This window comes from Heterodontus francisci, chromosome 43 (genome assembly GCF_036365525.1).
Source record: "Heterodontus francisci isolate sHetFra1 chromosome 43, sHetFra1.hap1, whole genome shotgun sequence".
NCBI lineage: Eukaryota > Metazoa > Chordata > Chondrichthyes > Heterodontiformes > Heterodontidae > Heterodontus > Heterodontus francisci.
The window spans coordinates 17,311,009-17,332,515 of record NC_090413.1 but is presented as its reverse complement, the minus strand read 5'-3'; the positions used below and the strand labels follow the sequence as shown (position 1 = coordinate 17,332,515).

The following is a 21,507-nucleotide window of genomic DNA, read 5'->3' as shown; positions in this document are numbered from 1 at the left end:
TCACGCAATTTAAGAGTTTTTAAGTATGAAGTGATACATTTTGGTCAGAAGAATGAAGAGAGGCAATTTAAACTAAATGGTTCAATTTTAAAGTGGGTGCTCGAACAGTGAGACCTGGAGGTGTACATACACAGAGAATCCTGAGGGTGTATATACATGAATCTTTGAAGGTGAAAATGGTGTTAAAAAATTATATGGGACCTTTGACCTCATTAATCGAAGCATAGAATACAAAAACAAGGAAGTTACGTTATACCTTTCTAAAACACTGGTAGTTGAAGTATTGTGTTCAGTTCGGGGTATCACTCTTTGGAAAGGGTGTTCAGGCCTTAGAGAGGGTGCAGAGTAGATTGACTAGAATGGCTGGAGGATGGAAGGACTTCAGTTATGTGGAGATTTGATAGAGGTGTTCAAAATCATGAAGGGTTTTAATAGAGTAAATAAGGAACAACTGTTTCCCTTGGCAGAAGGATCAGTAACCAGAGGAGACAGATTTAAGGCAAAAGAACCGATGGTGACATGAGGAAAAACTTTCTTACGCAGCGAGTGGTTAGGATCTGGAATGCGCTGCCTGAGAGTGTGGTGGAGGCAGATTCAATTGGGATTTTCGGAAGAGAATTGGATAAGCACCTGAAGAGAAATAATTTGCGGGAAATTGGGACTAGCTGAGTTGCTCTTGCAGAGAACCGGCACGGAAAGGATGGGCTGAATGGCCTCCTTCTGTTGTGTAACCATTCCATAATTCTATTTAAGGCGATTGGCAAATGAACCAGAGGTGAGATGAGGAATCTTGTTTTTGTTAAATTGTTGTGATCTGGAACGTGCTGCCTGAAAGGGCGGTGGAAACAGATTCAATAGCAACTTTCAAAAGAGAATTGGATAATTACTTGAAAGGGGAAAAATAAAATCAGGGCTAAGGGGAATGAGAAGGGGAGTGAGGCTATCTGGATTGCTGTTTCAAAGAGCTGGCACAGGCACAATGGGCCGAATGGCCTCCTTCTGTGCTGTAACATTCGATTCTGTGTCCATATCTTTGGTTTTCATTTGACTGGAAATGAAACTGAAACTGACAGTTGCAGCCTCCTAACAGAAACTTAACAGATAAAAACGAATAGCTACTATAAAGAATGAACCTCTTTGTGCTTCAAGGTGAAGTTGATGGGTTCATGCAACTCGGTGCTGTGCCCAGTTCCCATCGTGACCGTCACCACATCGGAGTTCAGCTGATAACCTTCACCCATCTTCTTCCGTTTCCCATTTCCCTCATCAACAAAATCCCCGTCCAAAATGGAGTCCATGTTACTGTAGGCAATAAAACCAATAGCAGCAACACCTGGTTGGAAGAAAAGGTAATACGTATCAGAACTATGCTGAACACCTGATCCAACATGTTGACAAGAGCAAAAATAGGGCAGATGCTAGAAGTCTCAGCAGGTCGGGCAGCATCTGTGGAGAGAGAAACAGAGTTAACACACCCAATATTTACAGCAGGGTGCAGGGGAGAGCAATTCTGCATGGGAAATCTGGAAGTATGGGCTTCCCCAGAAATTAACTGCAGGACATCTTTTACATTTTTTCACCACGTTTCCTGCCCATCCAGTGGAAAGTCCTGCGGACAAGGCCACAGATAGGGATCAAAGAGCGGGGAAGGAGGGAGAGGCAGGCCATGTTGGCGGGAGGGGTTGGGAAGAGATCTCAGGGAGGGGAGAGCATGGAGATGGGGTTTGATTGGGAAGTCAGTGATTGCTGGCGGTGGGCGGGCACAGAGTTAAGTTTATTGGGCCTGGAGAAAAGGCTCATACTCCTCCTGGCCCACAAGCAGTGCTGTAAAGGCACTTGCCTGATGGATCCAGCACTTTGTGCTCCATTTACCTGCCTGGTTTCCCGAGGCACAGGGAACAAGGCTGAAATGGGTAAAAAAAACCCCTGTTCAAGTGGAGGCTCACAGCTCCTTAAAATCTTTCACTGATGATGCCCCCCTGATAAAACTAGAAGTGGGTGGTTTGGGGTCAGGTTCTAAATTTTTCAATGTTTAACTTCTCTGCTAACCCAAACCTACTCATTGTTGGGGAAATAAAATTACCTCAAAATTAAGGTTGATGACCTTTCACCAGAACTGGAAGTTTGATATTTAATAGTTTTTAATTAAGTACAGAGTCAGGGACGAAGGATGGGGAGGGGTAGAACAATAGGGTAGAGGAGAGTTTAAATGATAGATGATGGTGCAAGACAAAAGGGGATGGTGATGGGACAAATAAAGAAACAAAGAATGTGTCCAGAGGAGCTGAAAATGGTTACAGATTATCCAAGAGAAATTGGGAATGGTGGTTAAGATCTAAACTTGTTAAACTCAATGTTAAGACCAGAAGACTGTGAATTGCCTAATAGAAAGATGAGGAGCTGTAGATAGCTCTTGGTACATGTGATCTCCTGGATTCGTTTTGATAGCCTGAGAGGGCCTGAGAGGAATTTTCCAGACTATATTTTCATGATTGACCCTGGCATTTGCCTCTCCCAGGAGATTACGTGTCTGCTGGGGAGAAGGAAGGATGTTGCTCCAGCCATCATGAGTGTCGGGCAAGCTTGATGGACCAGTAGGTCTATTCCTGTCCATCGTGTTCTGATACAAAAACAAGAAATGCTGGAATCACTCAGCAGGTCCGGCAGCGTCTGTGGAAAGAGAAGCAGAGTTAACGTTTCGGGTCAGTGACCCTTCTTCGGAACTGACAAATATTAGAAAAGTCACAGATTATAAACAAGTGAGGTGGGGGTGGGGCAAGAGATAACAAAGGAGAAGGTGCAGATTGGACCAGGCCACATAGCTGACCAAAAGGTCACGGAGCAAAGGCAAACAATATGTTAATGGTGTGTTGAAAGACAAAGCATTAGTACAGAATAGGTGTGAATACACTGAATATTGAACAGCAGCAAGTGCAAACCTGAAGAAAAACAACCTGAAAAAAACAGTGGGTAAGCAAACTGAACAAACTAAGATGAAATGAAATAAATGCAAAAAAAGATTGTAAAAAATGTAAAAAGAAATGTAAAAAAAAGGAAGAAAAAATAACTAAAAATGAAAGTAAAATGAGGGGCTGTCATGCTCTGAAATTATTGAACTCAATGTTCAGTCCGGCAGGCTGTAGTGTGCCTAATCGGTAGATGAGATGCTGTTCCTCGAGCTTGCGTTGATGTTCACTGGAACACTGCAGCAATCCCAGGACAGAGATGTGAGCATGAGAGCAGGGGGGAGTGTTGAAATGGCAAGCAACCGGAAGCTCAGGGTCCTGCTTGCGGACTGAGCGGAGATGTTCCGCAAAGCGGTCACCCAGTCTGCGCTTGGTCTCCCCAATATAGAGGAGACCACACTGTGAGCAGCGAATACAGTTCTTTCTTTTCTTTCTTTTGGGCCTCCTTATCTCGAGAGACAATGGATACGCGCCTGGAGGTGATCAGTGGTTTGTGAAGCAGCGCCTGGAGTGGCTATAAAGGCCAATTCTGGAGTGACAGACTCTTCCACAGGTGCTGCAGAGAAATTTGTTTGTCGGGGCTGTTACACAGTTGGCTCTCCCCTTGCGCCTCTGTCTTTTTTCCTGCCAACTACTAAGTCTCTTCGACTCGCCACAATTTAGCCCTGTCTTTATGGCTGCCTGCCAGCTCTGGCGAATGCTGGCAACTGACTCCCACGACTTGTGATCAATGTCACACGATTTCATGTCACGCTTGCAGACGTCTTTATAGCGGAGACATGGACGGCCGGTGGGTCTGATACCAGTGGCGAGCTCGCTGTACAATGTGTCTTTGGGGATCCTGCCATCTTCCATGCGGCTCACATGGCCAAGCCATCTCAAGCGCCGCTGACTCAGTAGTGTGTATAAGCTGGGGGTGTTGGCCGCTTCAAGGACTTCTGTGTTGGAGATATAGTCCTGCCACCTGATGCCAAGTATTCTCCGAAGGCAGCGAAGATGGAATGAATTGAGACGTCGCTCTTGGCTGGCATACGTTGTCCAGGCCTCGCTGCCGCAGAGCAAGGTACTGAGGACACAGGCCTGATACACTCGGACTTTTGTGTTCCGTGTCAGTGCGCCGTTTTCCCACACTCTCTTGGCCAGTCTGGACATAGCAGTGGAAGCCTTACCCATGCGCTTGTTGATTTCTGCATCTAGAGACAGGTTACTGGTGATAGTTGAGCCTAGGTAGGTGAACTCTTGAACCACTTCCAGAGCGTGGTCGCCAATATTGATGGATGGAGCATTTCTGACGTCCTGCCCCATGATGTTCGTTTTCTTGAGGCTGATGGCTAGGCCAAATTCATTGCAGGCAGCCGCAAACCTGTCGATGAGACTCTGCAGGCACTCTTCAGTGTGAGATGTTAAAGCAGCATCGTCAGCAAAGAGGAGTTCTCTGATGAGGACTTTCCGTACTTTGGACTTCGCTCTTAGACGGGCAAGGTTGAACAACCTGCCCCCTGATCTTGTGTGGAGGAAAATTCCTTCTTCAGAGGATTTGAACGCATGTGAAAGCAGCAGGGAGAAGAAAATCCCAAAAAGTGTGGGTGCGAGAACACAGCCCTGTTTCACACCACTCAGGATAGGAAAGGGCTCTGATGAGGAGCCACCATGTTGAATTGTGCCTTTCATATTGTCATGGAATGAGGTGATGATACTTAGTAGCTTTGGTGGACATCTGATCTTTTCTAGTAGTCTGAAGAGACCACGTCTGCTGACGAGGTCAAAGGCTTTGGTGAGATCAATGAAAGCAATGTAGAGGGCCATCTGTTGTTCACGGCATTTCTCCTGTATCTGACGAAGGGAGAACAGCATGTCGATGGTCGATCTCTCTGCACGAAAGCCACACTGTGCCTCATGGTAGACGCGCTCGGCCAGCTTCTGGAGCCTGTTCAGAGCGACTCGAGCAAAGACTTTCCCCATTATGCTGAGCAGGGAGATTCCACGGTAGTTGTTGCAGTCACCCCGGTCACCTTTGTTTTTATAGAGGGTGATGATGTTGGCATCGCGCATGTCCTGGGGTACTGCTCCCTCGTCCCAGCACAGGCATAGCAGTTCATGTAGTGCTGAGAGTATAGCAGGCTTGGCACTCTTGATTATTTCAGGGGTAATGCCGTCCTTCCCAGGGGCTTTTCCGCTGGCTAGAGAATCAATGGCATCACTGAGTTCCGATTTGGTTGGCTGTATGTCCAGCTCATCCATGACTGGTAGAGGCTGGGCTGCATTGAGGGCAGTCTCAGTGACAGCATTCTCCCTGGAGTACAGTTCTAGGTAGTGCTCAACCCAGCGGTCCATCTGTTTGCGTTGGTCAGTGATTATGTCCCCCGATTTAGATTTGAGGGGGGCGATCTTCTTGATGGTTGGCCCAAGAGCTCTCTTCATGCCATCATACATTCCTCTGATGTTTCCGGTGTCTGAGGCCAGCTGAATATGACTGCATAGGTGTTGCCAGTAGTCGTTTGCGCAACGCCTAGCTGTTCTTTGTGCAGTACTTCTGGCTGCTTTAAGTGCTGCGGATGTTAAATCGCTGGGGGCTTTCTTGTAGTTCAACAGTGCAATGCGCTTAGCGGCTATGACAGGTTCCAGCTCTTCATTATGAGATTGAAACCAGTCTGCATTTCTCTTCGCACTTTTGCCGTAGGTGGTCAAAGCTGACTCATAGATGGCGTCTCTGATGTGGGCCCACTTGGTCTCAGCATCCCCTGTGGGAGTGTTTTGAAGGGCTGTTACAAGTGAATTTAGAAATTTTTGTAACAGCTGTGGGTGAGAAATTCTGCTCGTGTTGATGCGCGGGTGGCCCTTCTGCTTGGAATGATGCAACTTCTTTGGTTTGAGTCTAACCTTGCTGCACACCAGGGAGTGATCGGTGTCGCAGTCCGCACTGTGGAAGCTGCGTGTGATTTGAACACTGTTTAAGGCGTCTCGCCTTGTGACAATGAGGTCTAGCTGGTGCCAACGACGCGATCTTGGGTGCCTCCATGAAACCTGGTGACAGGGTTTAGTGTGAAAGAACGAGTTGGTGATGCAGAGGTTATGATAGGTACACAACTCAAGCAGTCTCTGCCTGTTCTCATTCATCCTTCCAACGCCATAGCGCCCAAGGCAGGAGGGCCATGAGTCATGGTCGGCCCCAACCCTGGCATTAAAGTCCCCCAGCAGGAATAGGTGTTCGGTGTTGGGGATGCTACTAATGATGTTATGGAGTTGTTCATATGTGAGGGGGTGAGCTGAGAGGGTGGAGCAGGGAAGGGGACGGTGGGGGGTGGAAGGGGGGTAAAGGGGGGGGGGAGGGGGGGGGGGGGAAGCTGGTGCAGGTAATAAGCCATTTCCTCAGTGCCCACCATCGACGTCCGGAAAGCTCATCCACGTCATTCGGGAGGTGAAGCATCATTTGGCAGACTTAGAGGTGATTACAGTTGCTAAGGGTTTTTTTTTTTGCAGCGGTTTAAATAAAGGCATGCAGCATTGCCGACAGTGCGCTGCAGAATACAGTATACTACATTGAAAGAAGTACAAGTAAATCGCTGCTTCACCTGAAAGGAGTGTTTGGGGCCTGGGATAGTGAGGAGAGAGGAGGTAAATGGGCAGGTATTACACCTCCTGCGATTGCAGGGGAAGGTGCCCTGGGACAGGGACGAGGTGGTGGGGAGACCAAGCGCAGACTGGGTGACCGCTTTGCGGAACATCTCCGCTCAGTCCGCAAGCAGGACCCTGAGCTTCCGGTTGCGTGCCATTTCAACACTCCCCCCTGCTCTCATGCTCACATCTCTGTCCTGGGATTGCTGCAGTGTTCCAGTGAACATCAACGCAAGCTCGAGAAACAGCGTCTCATCTACCGATTAGGCACACTACAGCCTGCCGGACTGAACATTGAGTTCAATAATTTCAGAGCATGATAGCCCCTCATTTTACTTTCATTTTTAGTTATTTTTTCTTCCTTTTTTTTTACATTTCTTTTTACATTTTTTACAATCTTTTTTTGCATTTATTTCATTTCATCTTAGTTTGTTCAGTTTGCTTACCCACTGTTTTTTTCAGGTTGTTTTTCTTCAGGTTTGCACTTGCTGCTGTTCAATATTCAGTGTATTCACACCTAATCTGTACTAATGCTTTGTCTTTCAACACACCATTAACATATTGTTTGCCTTTGCTCCGTGACCTTTTGGTCAGCTATGTGGCCTGGTCCAATCTGCACCTTCTCCTTTGTTATCTCTTGCCCCACCCCCACCTCACTTGTTTATAATCTGTGACTTTTCTAATATTTGTCAGTTCCGAAGAAGGGTCACTGACCTGAAACGTTAACTCTGCTTCTCTTTCCACAGACGCTGCCAGACCTGCTGAGTGATTCCAGCATTTCTTGTTTTTGTTTCAGATTTCCAGCATCCGCAGTATTTTGCTTTTATCATCGTGTTCTGATGTAGGATCTAAATCGGAACACCCAAATCTGTTAGTATCTGCATAATAAGTGAACATTGCTTTAAATTGTGTCTGTGACCCTTGAGGCTCAAGGTGCAAACTCGAGAGACCCTTGTAGAGAAACGTCTTAGACACTCTTGTGCCAACGTATTTTAATCATGGATCATGCAGACATAGTACAATGGGAAAAAAAAGTCATTATTAGAATGAACTACAGACAGCAACTCAATTGGCTACATCTGCAACAAGGAAGTAGAATGGATATTGCTGAAAACAGAGACATTTTGTCAAAGCTTTTCATCTTGCACCCATCAGGACAATACCAATGAAAGGGAAAGCAACAAATTGATAACAACTTCATACTGTATGAGAAGGCATCGCCTCTACCAGAGTCCACTTGCCAACCAATCAGTACTCTCTTCTCCTACAGTATAAATTTGTTGCTTTCCCTTACATTGGCTATTCTTGCGAATTGTCCTGATGAGTGCAAGATGAAAAGCTTCGACAAAATGTCTCTATTTTCAGCAATACTCAAGTTCTGTACTACCAAATGGCGAGAAGTAGAATGGACTAAACTCTGACAAATACACCTGGCAGAGGGGAATACCATTTCTTAGTCTAAATTCTTCCACCCTTTTACAATTGCTCACTTAACAGCTCTGCTTCCTAAGCAGCCACAAAGGAAGAGAAGGAGAGGGAGAGAAAAGAGAAAGAAGAAAGAGAATAGGGAGAGAAATAGAAAGACATATCCTCTATGACCAACCCTTTGTTCACCCGACTTCATATCTCCTTCTGTGGCTGGGCCGCAATTTTTTTTATGCCCCTGTGAAGCACCTTCATTAAAAAGGGCCGACATAAATGCAAGTTGTTGTTGTAACAATAGCTGGTGTTACCTGAATGGTTTCCTCCAGTGGCTGTTCTCCAGTAAAGCTCCATTTTATTGCCCCTCACGTTTAATGTTAGTCTTTCATTCTCTGAAATGTTTCCCCGATGAACCCGTACTTCAACATCTGAAAACGTGAAAAGAAATAGGAATTGTCTGTTAAAGGCGATCTTGGATTTAATTGTACGTCTATACTTATCAAGGGGAAATAGTTTTAAGGTGTATGAAATCTAACTTCATGTACAGCACAGCTCAGTAAGCACAAAAGCACAAAACATTCATGAGGATACAAGGAATCGGCTGGTTGAGCCTACTCCGCCATTCGACACAATCATGGCACATGTTCTTGCCTCAGTGTCACACGCTGCTCAGTGTCAGGGGGCTGGTTTTTAAAAGATCTGCAGGGTTGGAAACTGGTGCGGACGCAATTCGGAACTCGCAGTCCCGGAGGTCGTGTCGGGAACCTGAATCCTCCAGGACACTCCACAATCTTCACTGTGAGGGTGGGGAAGGAGGGAACGGGAAAGCCACATGCCTCCAATTTACAGCCCATTGAGCTCATTGAGGAGCTCATCAAGGGGGCTGGGGAGGTGAGGGCTGCACGGCAATTTTCAATGAGGATTCTGACGAGCCCCCACGATGGCGCACAGTTGTCGGACTTGCAGTGGGCAGACGGCAAAGATTTTTTGGCGGGAGATTAAATGCTTTGGGCCCATGGGAATTTTGCGCTGGGCCCAGCGCAGGACATTTTCTTTATTTTGGAAGCACTGCCTCCACTTTTTATTCCGCAAGCCCTCCATTGAGCTCCCCGCTCTCATCAAGGTAGCGGCAGGCCCCCGTCATGGCTGCCGCTTGCCTTTGCCATTCGCGCTCTGCAAGGCAGATCCCGCCTGCTGCAGACTCTCGGTGCCACTAATTGGGCGCCGAGCTCACCTTCTGCCCAATTAGGGCATTACCATTTGAAGAACGGAGGTGGGGGTGGTTGTGCAGTCAAGGGAGAGGGGGCTTCCTGCGGGGGGGTGGGTAAAGTTGTTCCCAGTGGGGGTCCTCCATGGGCCACAAATTGCCCATGAAGGAGGGACCCCCCTCCCCCCCCCACCACCCTGCCAAGCCCACAGACAGCACGCCTCGTTTTACAAGGTGTCCTACCTGCACGGCAGAAGGACCACACCCCCCCCTCCCCCGCACTCCGCTGCTGGTAAGATCCCAGTGGCGGTGGGAGGAGGCCCTTAATTGGCCATTAATAGGCCACTTAAGGGTCTCAATGGGCTTCTGGACGGATAGGCCATCCTCGGCCCATTCCACCCCGGGAAGATCGCTGGGCGACAGGGAGGCGACAGACCCTCTGCCCCACCACCACTCGTCGCGATACTCCATGCTCCCCTGCCTCTGACCCCACCTCAGGGTGCCACACAAAATCCCAGTCAGCAAGTTCCCACAAACAGCAATGAGATTGGAGTGCTTTGTGCTTTATAGTCAATTCACACCCTCTCTGCACTAACGCTTTTTCTTTCACCACACCATTAATATACCATTTTCCTTTGTTCCATGACCTTCTGGTCAGTTATTCTCTGTGACCTTGTCCTATCAACACCTTCTCTTTTGTTACCTCTTTCCCTACCCCCGCTTTACTTGCTTAAAACCTTTTACAGTTCTAATATCTGCCAGTTCTGAAGAAGGGTCACTGACCTGAAACGTTAACTCTGCTTCTCTCTCCACAGATGCTGCCAGACCCGCTGAGTATTTCCAGCATTTCTTGTTTTTATTTCAGATTTCCAGCATCTGCAGTACTTTGCTTTTATTATTGGTGAGGACTTGCCTGCTCTTAAACATAGTGCCATTTGGGATCTTTTACTTGAGAGGGCAGACAGAACCTCAGGTTAATCTCTAGTCTGAAAGACAGCACCTCCAACAGTGCAGCACTCTCTCAGTACTGCAGTTGGATAATCAGCTCAGATTTTGTGCTCAAGTCTCAGGAGTGGGACTATGAACCCATGAGCTTCTGACTCTGAGGGCAACGGCTACCCACTGAGACATGGCTGACATCTAAGAAAGCATGAATAAAGTCAAGCTTACCAGGGTACTGAAAATCCTGGTATTATTTTATTCCATAACTAAATTAGCAAAGAATGGGAAATACTTGCATTTAATTATATCAATTCACTGGTCTGAGTGGAGAACTGCACTTGACGTCAGGGAATTGGTGAAAACAATGCTTTAGCCCACTCCTCAGCTTTTGCTCCAGTTGAGTATGACACTCCATTGGAAGAGTATAAGAGTAATGAATTCATCACATTGTTAAAAATCTCAAAGACTCAATTACTTTTTGATGAGCACGGACTGTTGTTTTCTCCAGAAAAGAGAAGACTGACAGGATGTTCTTGCTATGGAGGGAGTGCAGCGAAAGTTCACCAGACTGATTCCTGGGATGGCAGGATTGACATATGAAGAGAGATTGGGTCGATTAGGCTTGTATTTGCTAGAGTTTAGAAGAATAAGAGGGGATCTCATAGAAACCTACAAAATTCTAATAGGACTGGACCGACTCGATGCAGGAAGGATGTTCCCGATGGTGGGGGAGTCCAGGACCAGGGGTCACAGTCTAAGGATAAGGGATAAGCCATTTCGGACTGAGATGAGGAGAAATTTCTTCACCCAGAGAGTGGTGAACCTGTGGAATTCTCTACCACAGAAAGCAGTTGAGGCCAAATCATTGAATATATTCAAGAAAGAGTTAGATATAGTTCTTAAGGCTAATGGAATCGAGGGATACGGGGAGAAAGTGGGAACAGGTTACTGAGTTTGGATGATCAGCCATGATCGTATTGAATGACGGAGCAGGCACGAAGGGCTGAATGGCCTACTCCTGCTCCTATTTTTCTATTTTTCAATGTTTCTATGTGACCTGAAAGGTCTTTAAGATGGTGAAAGAGTTCAATAGGATAGACTGGTGGAGGAGACCAAAATTGTTGGTCAGAAATATAGGGTAGTCATCAATAAACATCTTTACGCAGAGAGCGGACTCACTACCACAAGGAATAGTCAAGGTGAATAGTATAGATGCATTTAAGGGGAAGCTAAATAAACACATGAGGGAGAGAGGAATGGAAGGATATGTTGATAACATGAGATGAACTAGGGTGAGTGGTGGCTCATGTGGAGAATAAACTCTGGCACAGACCGGTTGGGCCAAATGGCCTGTTTTCTTGCAGTAAATTCTGTTGTAACAAGGAAACTATCCTGCACCAACAATACATCCCAAACAACAATGATATTAAGGACAATTTAATCTGGTTGCGGGTGCTGTTGGTTAAGGGACAAATATGGGCCAGGACACAACAAGAGAGTTGCCTGCTCTTTGAAGAAAAGAATCATGGCATCACTTGCACTGACCAGAACAGACAGCCAGTTGGGGGACAGGGAGTGGGGGGGGGTGGGGGAGGGGCCGGGGGAGGGGTGAGGTTGAGGGGCGTGGGGTTGGTTTTGGGTTTAGCGTCTCAGCTGAAGGACAAAGAAAAGCTAGCATAGCATCAGGTGGCAAACACCTCCCGAATGGTTGGTATAACCATCTGGTGTTTCTTCACGCAAAGGGTAGTAGAAGTGTGGAACTCTCTCCCACAAAAAGTAGCAGATGCTAACTTGATTAATAATTCTAAATTATACATCGATGAGAGATGTAAGGTTACGGAGCCAAGGCACGTGGGTGGATTTTTATACAGATTAGCTATGATCTCATTGAATGGTGGAACAGGCTCGAGGGGCTGAATGGCCTCCTTTCACAGATAACCGACAGAGTGCAGCATGTTGCCAACTGACCAATCGATTAAAGTTCAATTGACATTTACCCAGAGATTCTGATGATGCTGTCAACGTTCCGTCAGGTGCCTTTAAAGCAGTCGCTATCAATGAACTGGACACTGTCTGCAGCAGCTTAGAGGCTACATTGTGCTTGGTGTGAGGCTCCAAACTCTCCCACTCCGTGTTGCCGACTATACTCTCTGTGAGATTAACAATTCCCTGTGGATGAGAACACATTTATTATCTTGAGCACCAAAAGTCCATTAATTAGAGGAAAATATTGCCAGTTGGAGCATCTTTCCCTCTGCCTGGTAATGCTGTGTTTGTGAACAACGCCTAGACACAAACGGAGGATTTATTTCTGGAAGGAGCTGGTCATTTTGCCCCATAGGTTGCGCACTCTGCTTGTCGCTAATACAAAGCGGTAAAAACCATGAGAAAATTGCAACTGCTAGAGCAGTTAAACAGGACATCGGACGCCATTGATTGAATCCAAATTCCTAAATGTTGGAGCTCTATCTGTGTCAAATCGGTGCTATCAGTTGTGCCTTGTTACCTTGTAATGCTGCGAGAATGAATTTTGCCTATTTGCTCCAGTGATAATGTGGCCAGAGAGTGCTATTTTCAGTCAGGGGGAGCAATTTTAACCCAACCTGCCTGTTGGGGCGCTGATAGGATCAGGAGCAATGCTGTTTTGACAACCCGTCCAATTTTACTCTCCATTAAGTTCAATATTGGGCAGTGGTGCAAAGCCAGTTTTCCACCCAATCCCATGGGTTTCCTGCTTGGCAAGAAAAGAGAAAGACAGATTTGTATTTATGTACAACCTTTCACTACCTCAGTATTTCACAGCCAATGAGGTACTTTTGAAGTGTAGTCACTGTTGCAATACAGGAATATACCCTCATGATATCAGATGCCAAAGTGTGTGAGGGAGAATGCCCTCTGGAGACAGGCTGGGAGGCAAGAGGCCTTGTAAAATGGTGGTGGAAGACATTGGGATGGGGGCCCGATGTCCTCCTGCTGCCATTGGATGTTACTAGTGGCGGGAACCTCAATGGCACAGCTGCATGCTGACTGGAGGCAGGGAGCCAATTAAACCAATTAATTTTTTAAAATTAATTTCACGGGATGTGGGGCATCACTGGCTAGGCCAACTTTTACTGCCCATCCCTAATTGCCCTGGAGAAGGTGGTGGTGAGCTGCCTTCTTGAGCCGCTAGAGTCCATCTGTTGCAGGAACACCCACAGTGCTGTTAGGAAGGGAGTTCCAGGCTTTTGCGACAGTGAAGGAACGGCGATATATTTTCAAGTCAGGATGGTGCGTGGCTTGGAGGGGAACTTGCAGATGGTGAATATTCCACATGTCTGCTGCCCTTATCCTTCTAGGTGGAAGAGGTCTGGGTTTGGAAGGCGCTGTTGAAGGAGGCGTGATGAGTTGCTGCAGTGTATCTTGTAGATGGTACACACAGCTGTGCACTGGCGGTGGAGGGAGTGAATGTTTGTGAATGGGGTGCCAATCCAGCAGGCTGCTTTGTCCAGGATGGTGTGGAACATCCTGAGTGTTGTTGGAGCTGCACTCATCCAGGCAAGTGGAGAGTATTCCATCACACTCCAGACATGCACCTTGTAGATGGTGGACAGGCTCTGGGGAGGCAGGAAGTGAGTTACTCGCTGCAAAATTCCCACTCTCTGACCTGCTCTTGTAGTCACGGTATTTATGTGGCTGCTCCAGTTCAGTTTCTGGTCAATGGTAAGCCCCAGGTTGTTGATAGTGGGGGATTCAGCGATGGTAATGCCATTGAATGTCAAGGGAAGATGGTTAGATTCTGTCTTGTTTGAGATGGTCATTGCCTGGCACTTGTGTGGTGGGAATGTTACTTACCATTTATCAGCCCAAGCCTGAATGTTGTCCAGATATTGCTGCATATGGACACAGACTGCTTCAGTATCGGAGGAGTCACGAATGTTGCTGAACATTGTGCAATCATCAGCGAACATCCCCACTTCTGACCTTATGATGGAGGGAAGGTCATTGATGAAGCAGCTGAAGATGGTTGGACCTAGGACTGAGGAACTCCCATTACTTCCTGTCCCCGATGGCATTTAAATGGTGTCGGGAGGGGCCACCACCGCATATGAAGACTGCCAGTTAAACTCCAGTGGCATCCACGTGGGTTGCTCAGGGGGGTCTTCATTTATAGCCGCTGCATGGCCCACAAAGGGTCCCATGGCAGCAATGACTGTCTCTGCGGCTATGGTGCCGCCACTGGAGGGTGCACCCGCACCCCCCCCCCCCCCACCCCACACCCCCCCCGCCCGATCCCCAGGGCTTACCTGCTTGATCCTGGCTTGGTTAAACAACTTATCTTGCCTTCAAGGATGCATCAGCATGGAGGCACCCTCTTATTCTTCCTGCAGCTTTAGCAGCACCTGTATCAATGACACCGTCGGGCTGCCGGCCGTCTGACTGGGCTTGCAGCTCTGGTAGGTGGGCCACCATTCTCAATTGAACAATGGTGCCGGCGAGGGCCTCTTAATTGGTCTCCCCAGGAAATTGCCGCCCAGGGTCCCACCGCCCCCCCACTGCACGGGGTCGGGAATGCATTCGATCCTGACGGTGGGACATCTTACCTTGTCAAAAAATTCTAGCCAGTGAGTGCGGAGATTGGAGAGGGGGCTTCCATTGCAATGCCAACTCCAAAATGACCTCCAACCAGAAATCCCAAAACATGAATGGTTAAAGGTCACCAGAGACACATTTCTCTCAAAAGGTGTTTAAAGACATAGACCTGCCCAGCACACTTCCTCTTTAAAAGCCTTGATCATCTCTGTGCCATTAAAGGGAGAAAAAGTATTCAATTTAATTTGCCTAAGTGAAAGTTGAGGTTTGATGAATTTGTATTTCCATAGCATGTTTACAGGATGTCCCAAAATGCTTCACAGCCAATTAAATATTTTTGATGTGTAGTCACTGTTGTAATGTAGGAAACTGTGTATGCAGTAAGATCACACAAACAGCTATAAGGTAAATGACCAATTTTTAGTGGTATCAGTTAAGGGCTAAACATTGGCTGGAACACAGCTACTCTTTGCATAGAGAGATACAGCACTGAAACAGGCCCTTCGGCCCACCAAGTCTGTGCCGACCAACAACCACCCATTAATACTAATCCTACATTAATCCCACAGTACCTACCACATCCCCACCATTCTCCTACCACCTACCTACACTAGGGGCAATTTACAATGGCCAATTTATCCATCAACCTGCAAGTCTTTGTCTGTGGGAGGAAACTGGAGCACCCGGCGGAAACCCACATGGTCACAGGGAGAGCTTGCAAACTCCGCACAGGCAGTACCCAGAACCAAACCCGGGTCGCTGGAGCTGTGAGGCTGCGGTGCTAACCACTGCGCCACTGTGCCACCCCCATCTTTTACATCAACCTGAGGGGATAGGTAGAAAGAAAAATTTACAGCACTGAAGGAGGCCATTTGGCCCATCATGTCTCTGCAGTCTTGGTTTAGCATGTCATTCAGATGTTAGCATAGCATTCCGTCAGTACTGCACAGGGAGAACCAGCCTGGATTATATGCTTACTTCTCTGGAGAGGGACTTGAACCCACCACCTTCCACAAGAGTGCTACCCACTGAGCCACAGCTGTCACACAAAACAAATCAATTCTGCTTTACTAACAATGTCTACAACATCCAGGAATTGCCAGGCATCTATCAGGGTAGAGGATGTGAGGGGTCTGAAAGGTAGGACCTTAGGAAGGGTTTAATAACTCACCGTCACAGATGAACTTTTCTGGTGCAGCTGAAGAATGAGGATATTCAAGCTTTTCAAATCGTCGAAGTCTTGGAACAAATTTTCTGAAGTTGAAATAAGAAGTGATTGAATTTATACATTTCTGAATATTCTGAAAGTGTTTCACTTTGAAGATCAGTCAATGTTGTGACTGCCATGTTTCTGACTGTACATGATCCGACAAACAGGAATGAGATAAATGATCTGATGAAAGGTCACCGACCTGAAACGTTAAGTCTGTTTCTCTCTCCACTGATGCTGCCAGACCTGCTGTTTCCAGCACTTTCTGTTTTTATTTTTGTTATCCAGCATCTGTAGTATTTTGCTTTTATTGAGATAAATGATCTGTTTGATTTAATTGATGTTGGCTGAGGGATAGTTGTTGGCCAGGAGCCTGGGGAGAACTCCCCTGCTCATGTTTGAAATAGTGCCATGAGGGTCTTTTACATCCACCTGCGGGGGGCAGACAGGTGAAAGACGGCACCTCCAACAGTGCAGCACTCCCTTGAAGTGTGAGCCGAGACGATGTGCTCAAATCTCTGGGGTGGGATTTTTACGCATAGCTTTCTGACAATGAGAACGGGTGCTATCACTGTACCACACCCAACCCTTTGATGCCCACTCTTTTTTTCCAATGGTTTATGGATCAAATCTTCATAAAAATAAAGTCATGAAAATTATTTTCTGTTCTGGGGCTTAGAGAGTGAATTCATGAGGACAGGTTGCATTAACTTGTCTTGTATCCCCTTGAGTTTAGAAGATTAAGCGGTAATTTGATTGAGGTGTTTAAAATGTTAAATGGATCGATTGGGTAGATATGCAGAAATTCCTCTGGTGGGGGGAACAAGAGCAAGGGAATGTAATCTTAAAATTGAAGTCAGGCAATTTAGGACAGAAATCAGGAAACAGTTTTTCTATAGATAGGTAGTAGATATTGGGAATTATCAGTGCTAAATGACAGTAGATGCTGGGGGACAATTGGAACTTTCAAGATTGAGGTTGATGGATTTTTTTTTAGGTAAGTTATCAAAGGATATGGAGAAAAGGTGGGTAAATGGAGTTGAGGTACAGATCAGCCATGATCTAATTGAATAATGAATTGGCACTGCACTCCCTCCAAATTCAAGTCCAACATTACTAGGAGGGGAAAGCCAAACATTGCTTTGTTAATTTTCTATTTTTGCACTCACAGTCCTAGTTACCTGTAGCTTCGTTAAATTTGCATTACTTATTTCTATCAAAGTATAAAAATCTTGGTGGGCCTTGACACTGCTCCGAGAATTCTCAACAATGAAGATCCTTACCTCGACACCCTGTCCCATCAGTAAAGATAGCTTCTCCTGCAGTTGGGTCATATCCTTCCTCACAAGTGCAGTAGAATCCTCCCTCTGCTTCATGATACAGGGCATGAGGGCCACATATTGAAACCAAATCTTCATCATCTGCAATAGGAAGTGAAATCAGGGAAAAACAGATCCATATTGTCCAGAGCTGGTGGCAGACACACTGAACTATTGTTTCTTATTAAGTGCTTCCTTCTCATATGCTGTAAATTTAAAGGGTTAAGTTTCACACTACTGGCACAAAGCTGTTTTGTGATGTTGGTGGAGGGATAAATATTGGGCAGGCCGGCACAGACAACTCCACTGCTCTCATTGAAATAGTGCCATGGGATCTTTCGCATCTACCTGAGGCGTGAAGATGGCCTGAGTTTAACATCTCACCTGAAAGATGGCACCTCTGACAGTGCAGCACCCCACTCAGAGAGTCAGCCTAGAGTGGGACTTGAACCCGAAACTTTCTGGCACTGAGTAAAAGTGCGACACAGCTGACCCTTTAATACCCACTCTGTGTTGAGTTGGAAGAGTGTTGGTTTCATCACGACAATCGGACCAATTGGTCTTTCTGTTCGGAGGACTTCCCACCCTTAATCCCTATCCATTGGCATTAGCTGAAAAACTGTGACTGTTTGGCTAGGGTAGGACTGGTCTGCACTGGGCTGGTGACTGTTCACTCACCATGAAGACCATCAGTCACCTTAAAAAAATACCGTGCTAGAACATAACTAGGGCCCCTCAGACCCCTATTTAACACCTCAGAGAGGGGGTGAAGATTTGGCTGAACAAGGAAGAAAAACAAATAACCACAAGTCCCGCGCCTGTCTCGTACTCATTGGCTGACACAGTGATGTCAATATTCACTCCGAATAAGGAAAATAAATGAATGTTATGAGATGGTTCACATTTTCAACATACAAATAAACTAGTTCAGCCTCCAAGCAATGGAGCCAAAAGGTTTCAGTATTACTTTAATTATCAGCTGAGTATTATTCATAAGTAAATAAGATTCTGGGATAGACACTGAGAGATTCATTAACGAAGTTGAGGAGCAGATGTCTTACCTAGGAAACTGTCACCAGAACCAGAAGCAGAACTGTTACTGGACAACGCCAGGCATTCAATTGGCACATCTGTTTCACATAAATTGTAAAGAAGGTCAGACCCCCTCGATAAATTCAGTGCTCAAAGTGAAGAGAATGTGGATTAAAATGAGGCAAAGAAACAGTCACAAACAAGAAGGGAATGCATTGTTAGAGGTGCCATCTTTTTAATGAGATGACGAAAAGTGGTTTTCAAAGATCTCAGGGCACTTTTCGAATTAGAGTAGGGGAGCTCATGCAACCAGATACATTATCAAGTTATTCATTTGTCAGTTGTGGGACAACTTAGCTGCCACCTTTAAAGGATGGACAGCCTTACCTTTATCAGTCTAAGAATGTCCCAAAACTTGTTACAGCTAATGAAGTACATTTCAAGTGTAGTTACTGTTTTCATGTAAGAAACACAGAAGCCAATTTGCACTCAGCAAAATCCCATAAACAGCAATGTGATAGTGATCAGATCGTCTGTTTTCGCGATGTTGGCTAAGGGATAAATATTGGCCACATCACTAAGGGAGTGCTCCCCTACACTTCATCGAAATAGTGCCAAAGGATCTTTTGCATCGATCTGAGGGGGCAGACGGGCCTCATTTTAATGTTTCATCTGAAAGATGGGAACTCTGACAGTATGGCACTACCTCAGTATGACCCTGCAATGTCGGCCTAGATTATGTGCTCATGCCTCTGGAACAAAGAACAAAGAACAGTACAGCACAGGAACAGGCCATTCGGCCCTCCAAGCCTGTGCCGATCTTGATGCCTGCCTAAACTAAAACCTTCTGCACTTCCGGGGACCGTATCCCTCTATTCCCATCCTATTCATGTATTTGTCAAGATGCCTCTTAAACGTCGCTATTGTACCTGCTTCCACCACCTCCCCTGGCAGCAAGTTCCAGGCATTCACCACCCTCTGTGTAAAGAACTTGCCTCGCACATCCCCTCTAAACTTTGCCCCTCTCACCTTAAATCTATGTCCCCTAGTAACTGACTCTTCCACCCTGGGAAAAAGCTTCTGACTATCCACTCTGTCCATGCCGCTCATAACTTTGTAAACCTCTATCATGTCGCCCCTCCACCTCCGTCATTCCAGTGAAAACAATCCGAGTTTATCCAACCTCTCCTCATAGCTAATGCCCTCCAGACCAGGCAACATTGTGGTAAACCTCTTCTGTACCCTCTCCAAAGCCTCCATGTCCTTCTGGTAGTGTGGCGACCAGAATTGCACGTAATATTCTAAGTGTGGCCTAACTAAAGTTCTGTACAGCTGCAGCATGACTTGCCAATTTTTATACTCTATGCCCCGACCGATGAAAGCAAGCATGCCGTATGCCTTCTTGACTACCTTATCCACCTGCGTTGCCACTTTCAGTGACCTGTGGACCTGTACGCCCAGATCTCTCTGCCTGTCAATACTCCTAAGGGTTCTGCCATTTACTGTATACTTCCCACCTGCAATAGACCTTCCAAAATGCATTATCTCACATTTGTCCGGATTAAACTCCATGTGCCATTTCTCCACCCAAGTCTCCAACCGATCAATATCCTGCTGTATCCTCTGACAATCCTCATCACTATCCGCAACTCCAGCAACCTTTGTGTCATCCGCAAACTTACTAATCAGACCAGCTACATTTTCCTCCAAATCATTTATATATACTACAAACAGCAAAGGTCCCAGCACTGATCCCTGCGGAACACCACTAGTCACATCCCTCCATTCAGAAAAGCACCCTTCCACTGCTACCCTGTCTTCTATGACTGAGCCAGTTCTGTATCCATCTTGCCAGCTCACCTCTGATCCCGTGTGACTTCACCTTTTGTACCAGTCTGCCATGAGGGACCTTGTCAAAGGCTTTACTGAAGTCCATATAGACAACATCCACCGCCCTTCCCTCATCAATCATCTTTGTCACTTCCTCAAAAAACTCAATCAAATTAGTGAGACACGACCTCCCCTTCACAAAACCATGCTACCTCTCACTAATATATTCGTTGGTTTCCAAATGGGAGTAAATCCTGTCCCGAATAATCCTCTCTAATAATTTCCCTACCACTGACGTAAGGCTCACCGGCCTATAATTTTCTGGATTATCCTTGCTACCCTTCTTAAACAAAGGAACAACATTGGCTATTCTCCAGTCCCCTGGGACCTCACCTGTAGCCAATGAGGATGCAAAGTGGGACTTCATTCTGCAACCTTCTGATCCCAAGGAGAGACTGCTACCCACTCAGCCAAGGCTGACAGCTTAGAATATGTATTCTTAAACTGTTCATATAAAGTTATTTTGTCTATTATTTTATCCCCTTTACAGGTTCCCACGTCCATTAAAATGGCTGAGAAATTTCACAGAATGTGTTCAACTTTAAGTATTTGCCAACTCATAGCCCACAGCATAATTTCCAAGCCCTAGTAGGAGAGTTATGGACAATTAATCTCTTTCTTTTCAGTCATGAAGTGAATGTAGTCTCAACTTCTCAGAGTTTTTTCACTTGATTATTTTACACAGTTAGCCAAACTTCAATGTTCCCAACTCCCAGATTTTAGTGCATCTATTAGAACTTACCCATAACTGCAAACTGATTCCAAACAACCACTGCAAAAGAGAAAAGACATCGGTTAAAGTTTTCATGTGAAACCTAAAGGAAAACATCTTTCAGACTGTACTGAGTTGTGAGAGCAGCAATGATCCTACTTACAGTCCCCTGAAATTGGTTTGAGACCTTGGTACACTAATGCAGACAGACTAATTTCCATCCAGTCCTCTCGTTAAACACCTACAGCCTATTTGTCCATTTTGGCCTGGTCACTCCCAGAGACCATTACAGGGTAAGGGACTTCTCTCTTGTGTCCAGGACAATATTTAGCCTGTAACCAACACCACCTTTTTGAGACCTTGCTGTGCTCAAATTGGCTGCAATATTTCCTACTTTGGTGACAATACTTCAGAAGTGCGTCATTGGCTGTTAAGTGCTTTGAGAAAACCTGAAGTTGTGAAAGAAGCCATATCAATGCAAGATTTTATTTTTATTTTCTTTTTGCCCTGAAGAATTGGGCAGTAAAATGGTTTGTAACACATTGGGCCCTCAATTTAAATCCAGCCTACTTCATAGTCTTCCTGAGTGAGAATGGGCAACTCATGGCTAATTTTGAGGC

At 46.1% G+C, this 21,507-nt stretch overlaps 1 protein-coding gene across 3 annotated transcripts in view; it reads right to left on the bottom strand.

Moving 5' to 3' along the window:
• Nucleotides 1–21,507, bottom strand: part of LOC137355621 (adhesion G protein-coupled receptor E3-like) — a 57,490-nt gene that overhangs the window by 32,616 nt on the left and 3,367 nt on the right. For 2 of the 3 annotated variants that reach the window (XM_068020973.1, XM_068020971.1), the window contains exons 2-8: nucleotides 20,918–20,947; nucleotides 18,315–18,383; nucleotides 17,218–17,355; nucleotides 15,896–15,978; nucleotides 12,150–12,321; nucleotides 8,315–8,431; nucleotides 1,134–1,333 (exon numbers count right to left, since the gene is read on the bottom strand). In XM_068020973.1, coding sequence (XP_067877074.1) covers nucleotides 1,134–1,333; nucleotides 8,315–8,431; nucleotides 12,150–12,321; nucleotides 15,896–15,978; nucleotides 17,218–17,355; nucleotides 18,315–18,383; nucleotides 20,918–20,947 — 809 coding nt within the window. The remainder of the gene's footprint in view (nucleotides 1–1,133; nucleotides 1,334–8,314; nucleotides 8,432–12,149; nucleotides 12,322–15,895; nucleotides 15,979–17,217; nucleotides 17,356–18,314; nucleotides 18,384–20,917; nucleotides 20,948–21,507) is intronic. The other variant, XM_068020972.1, reaches the window with a different exon arrangement.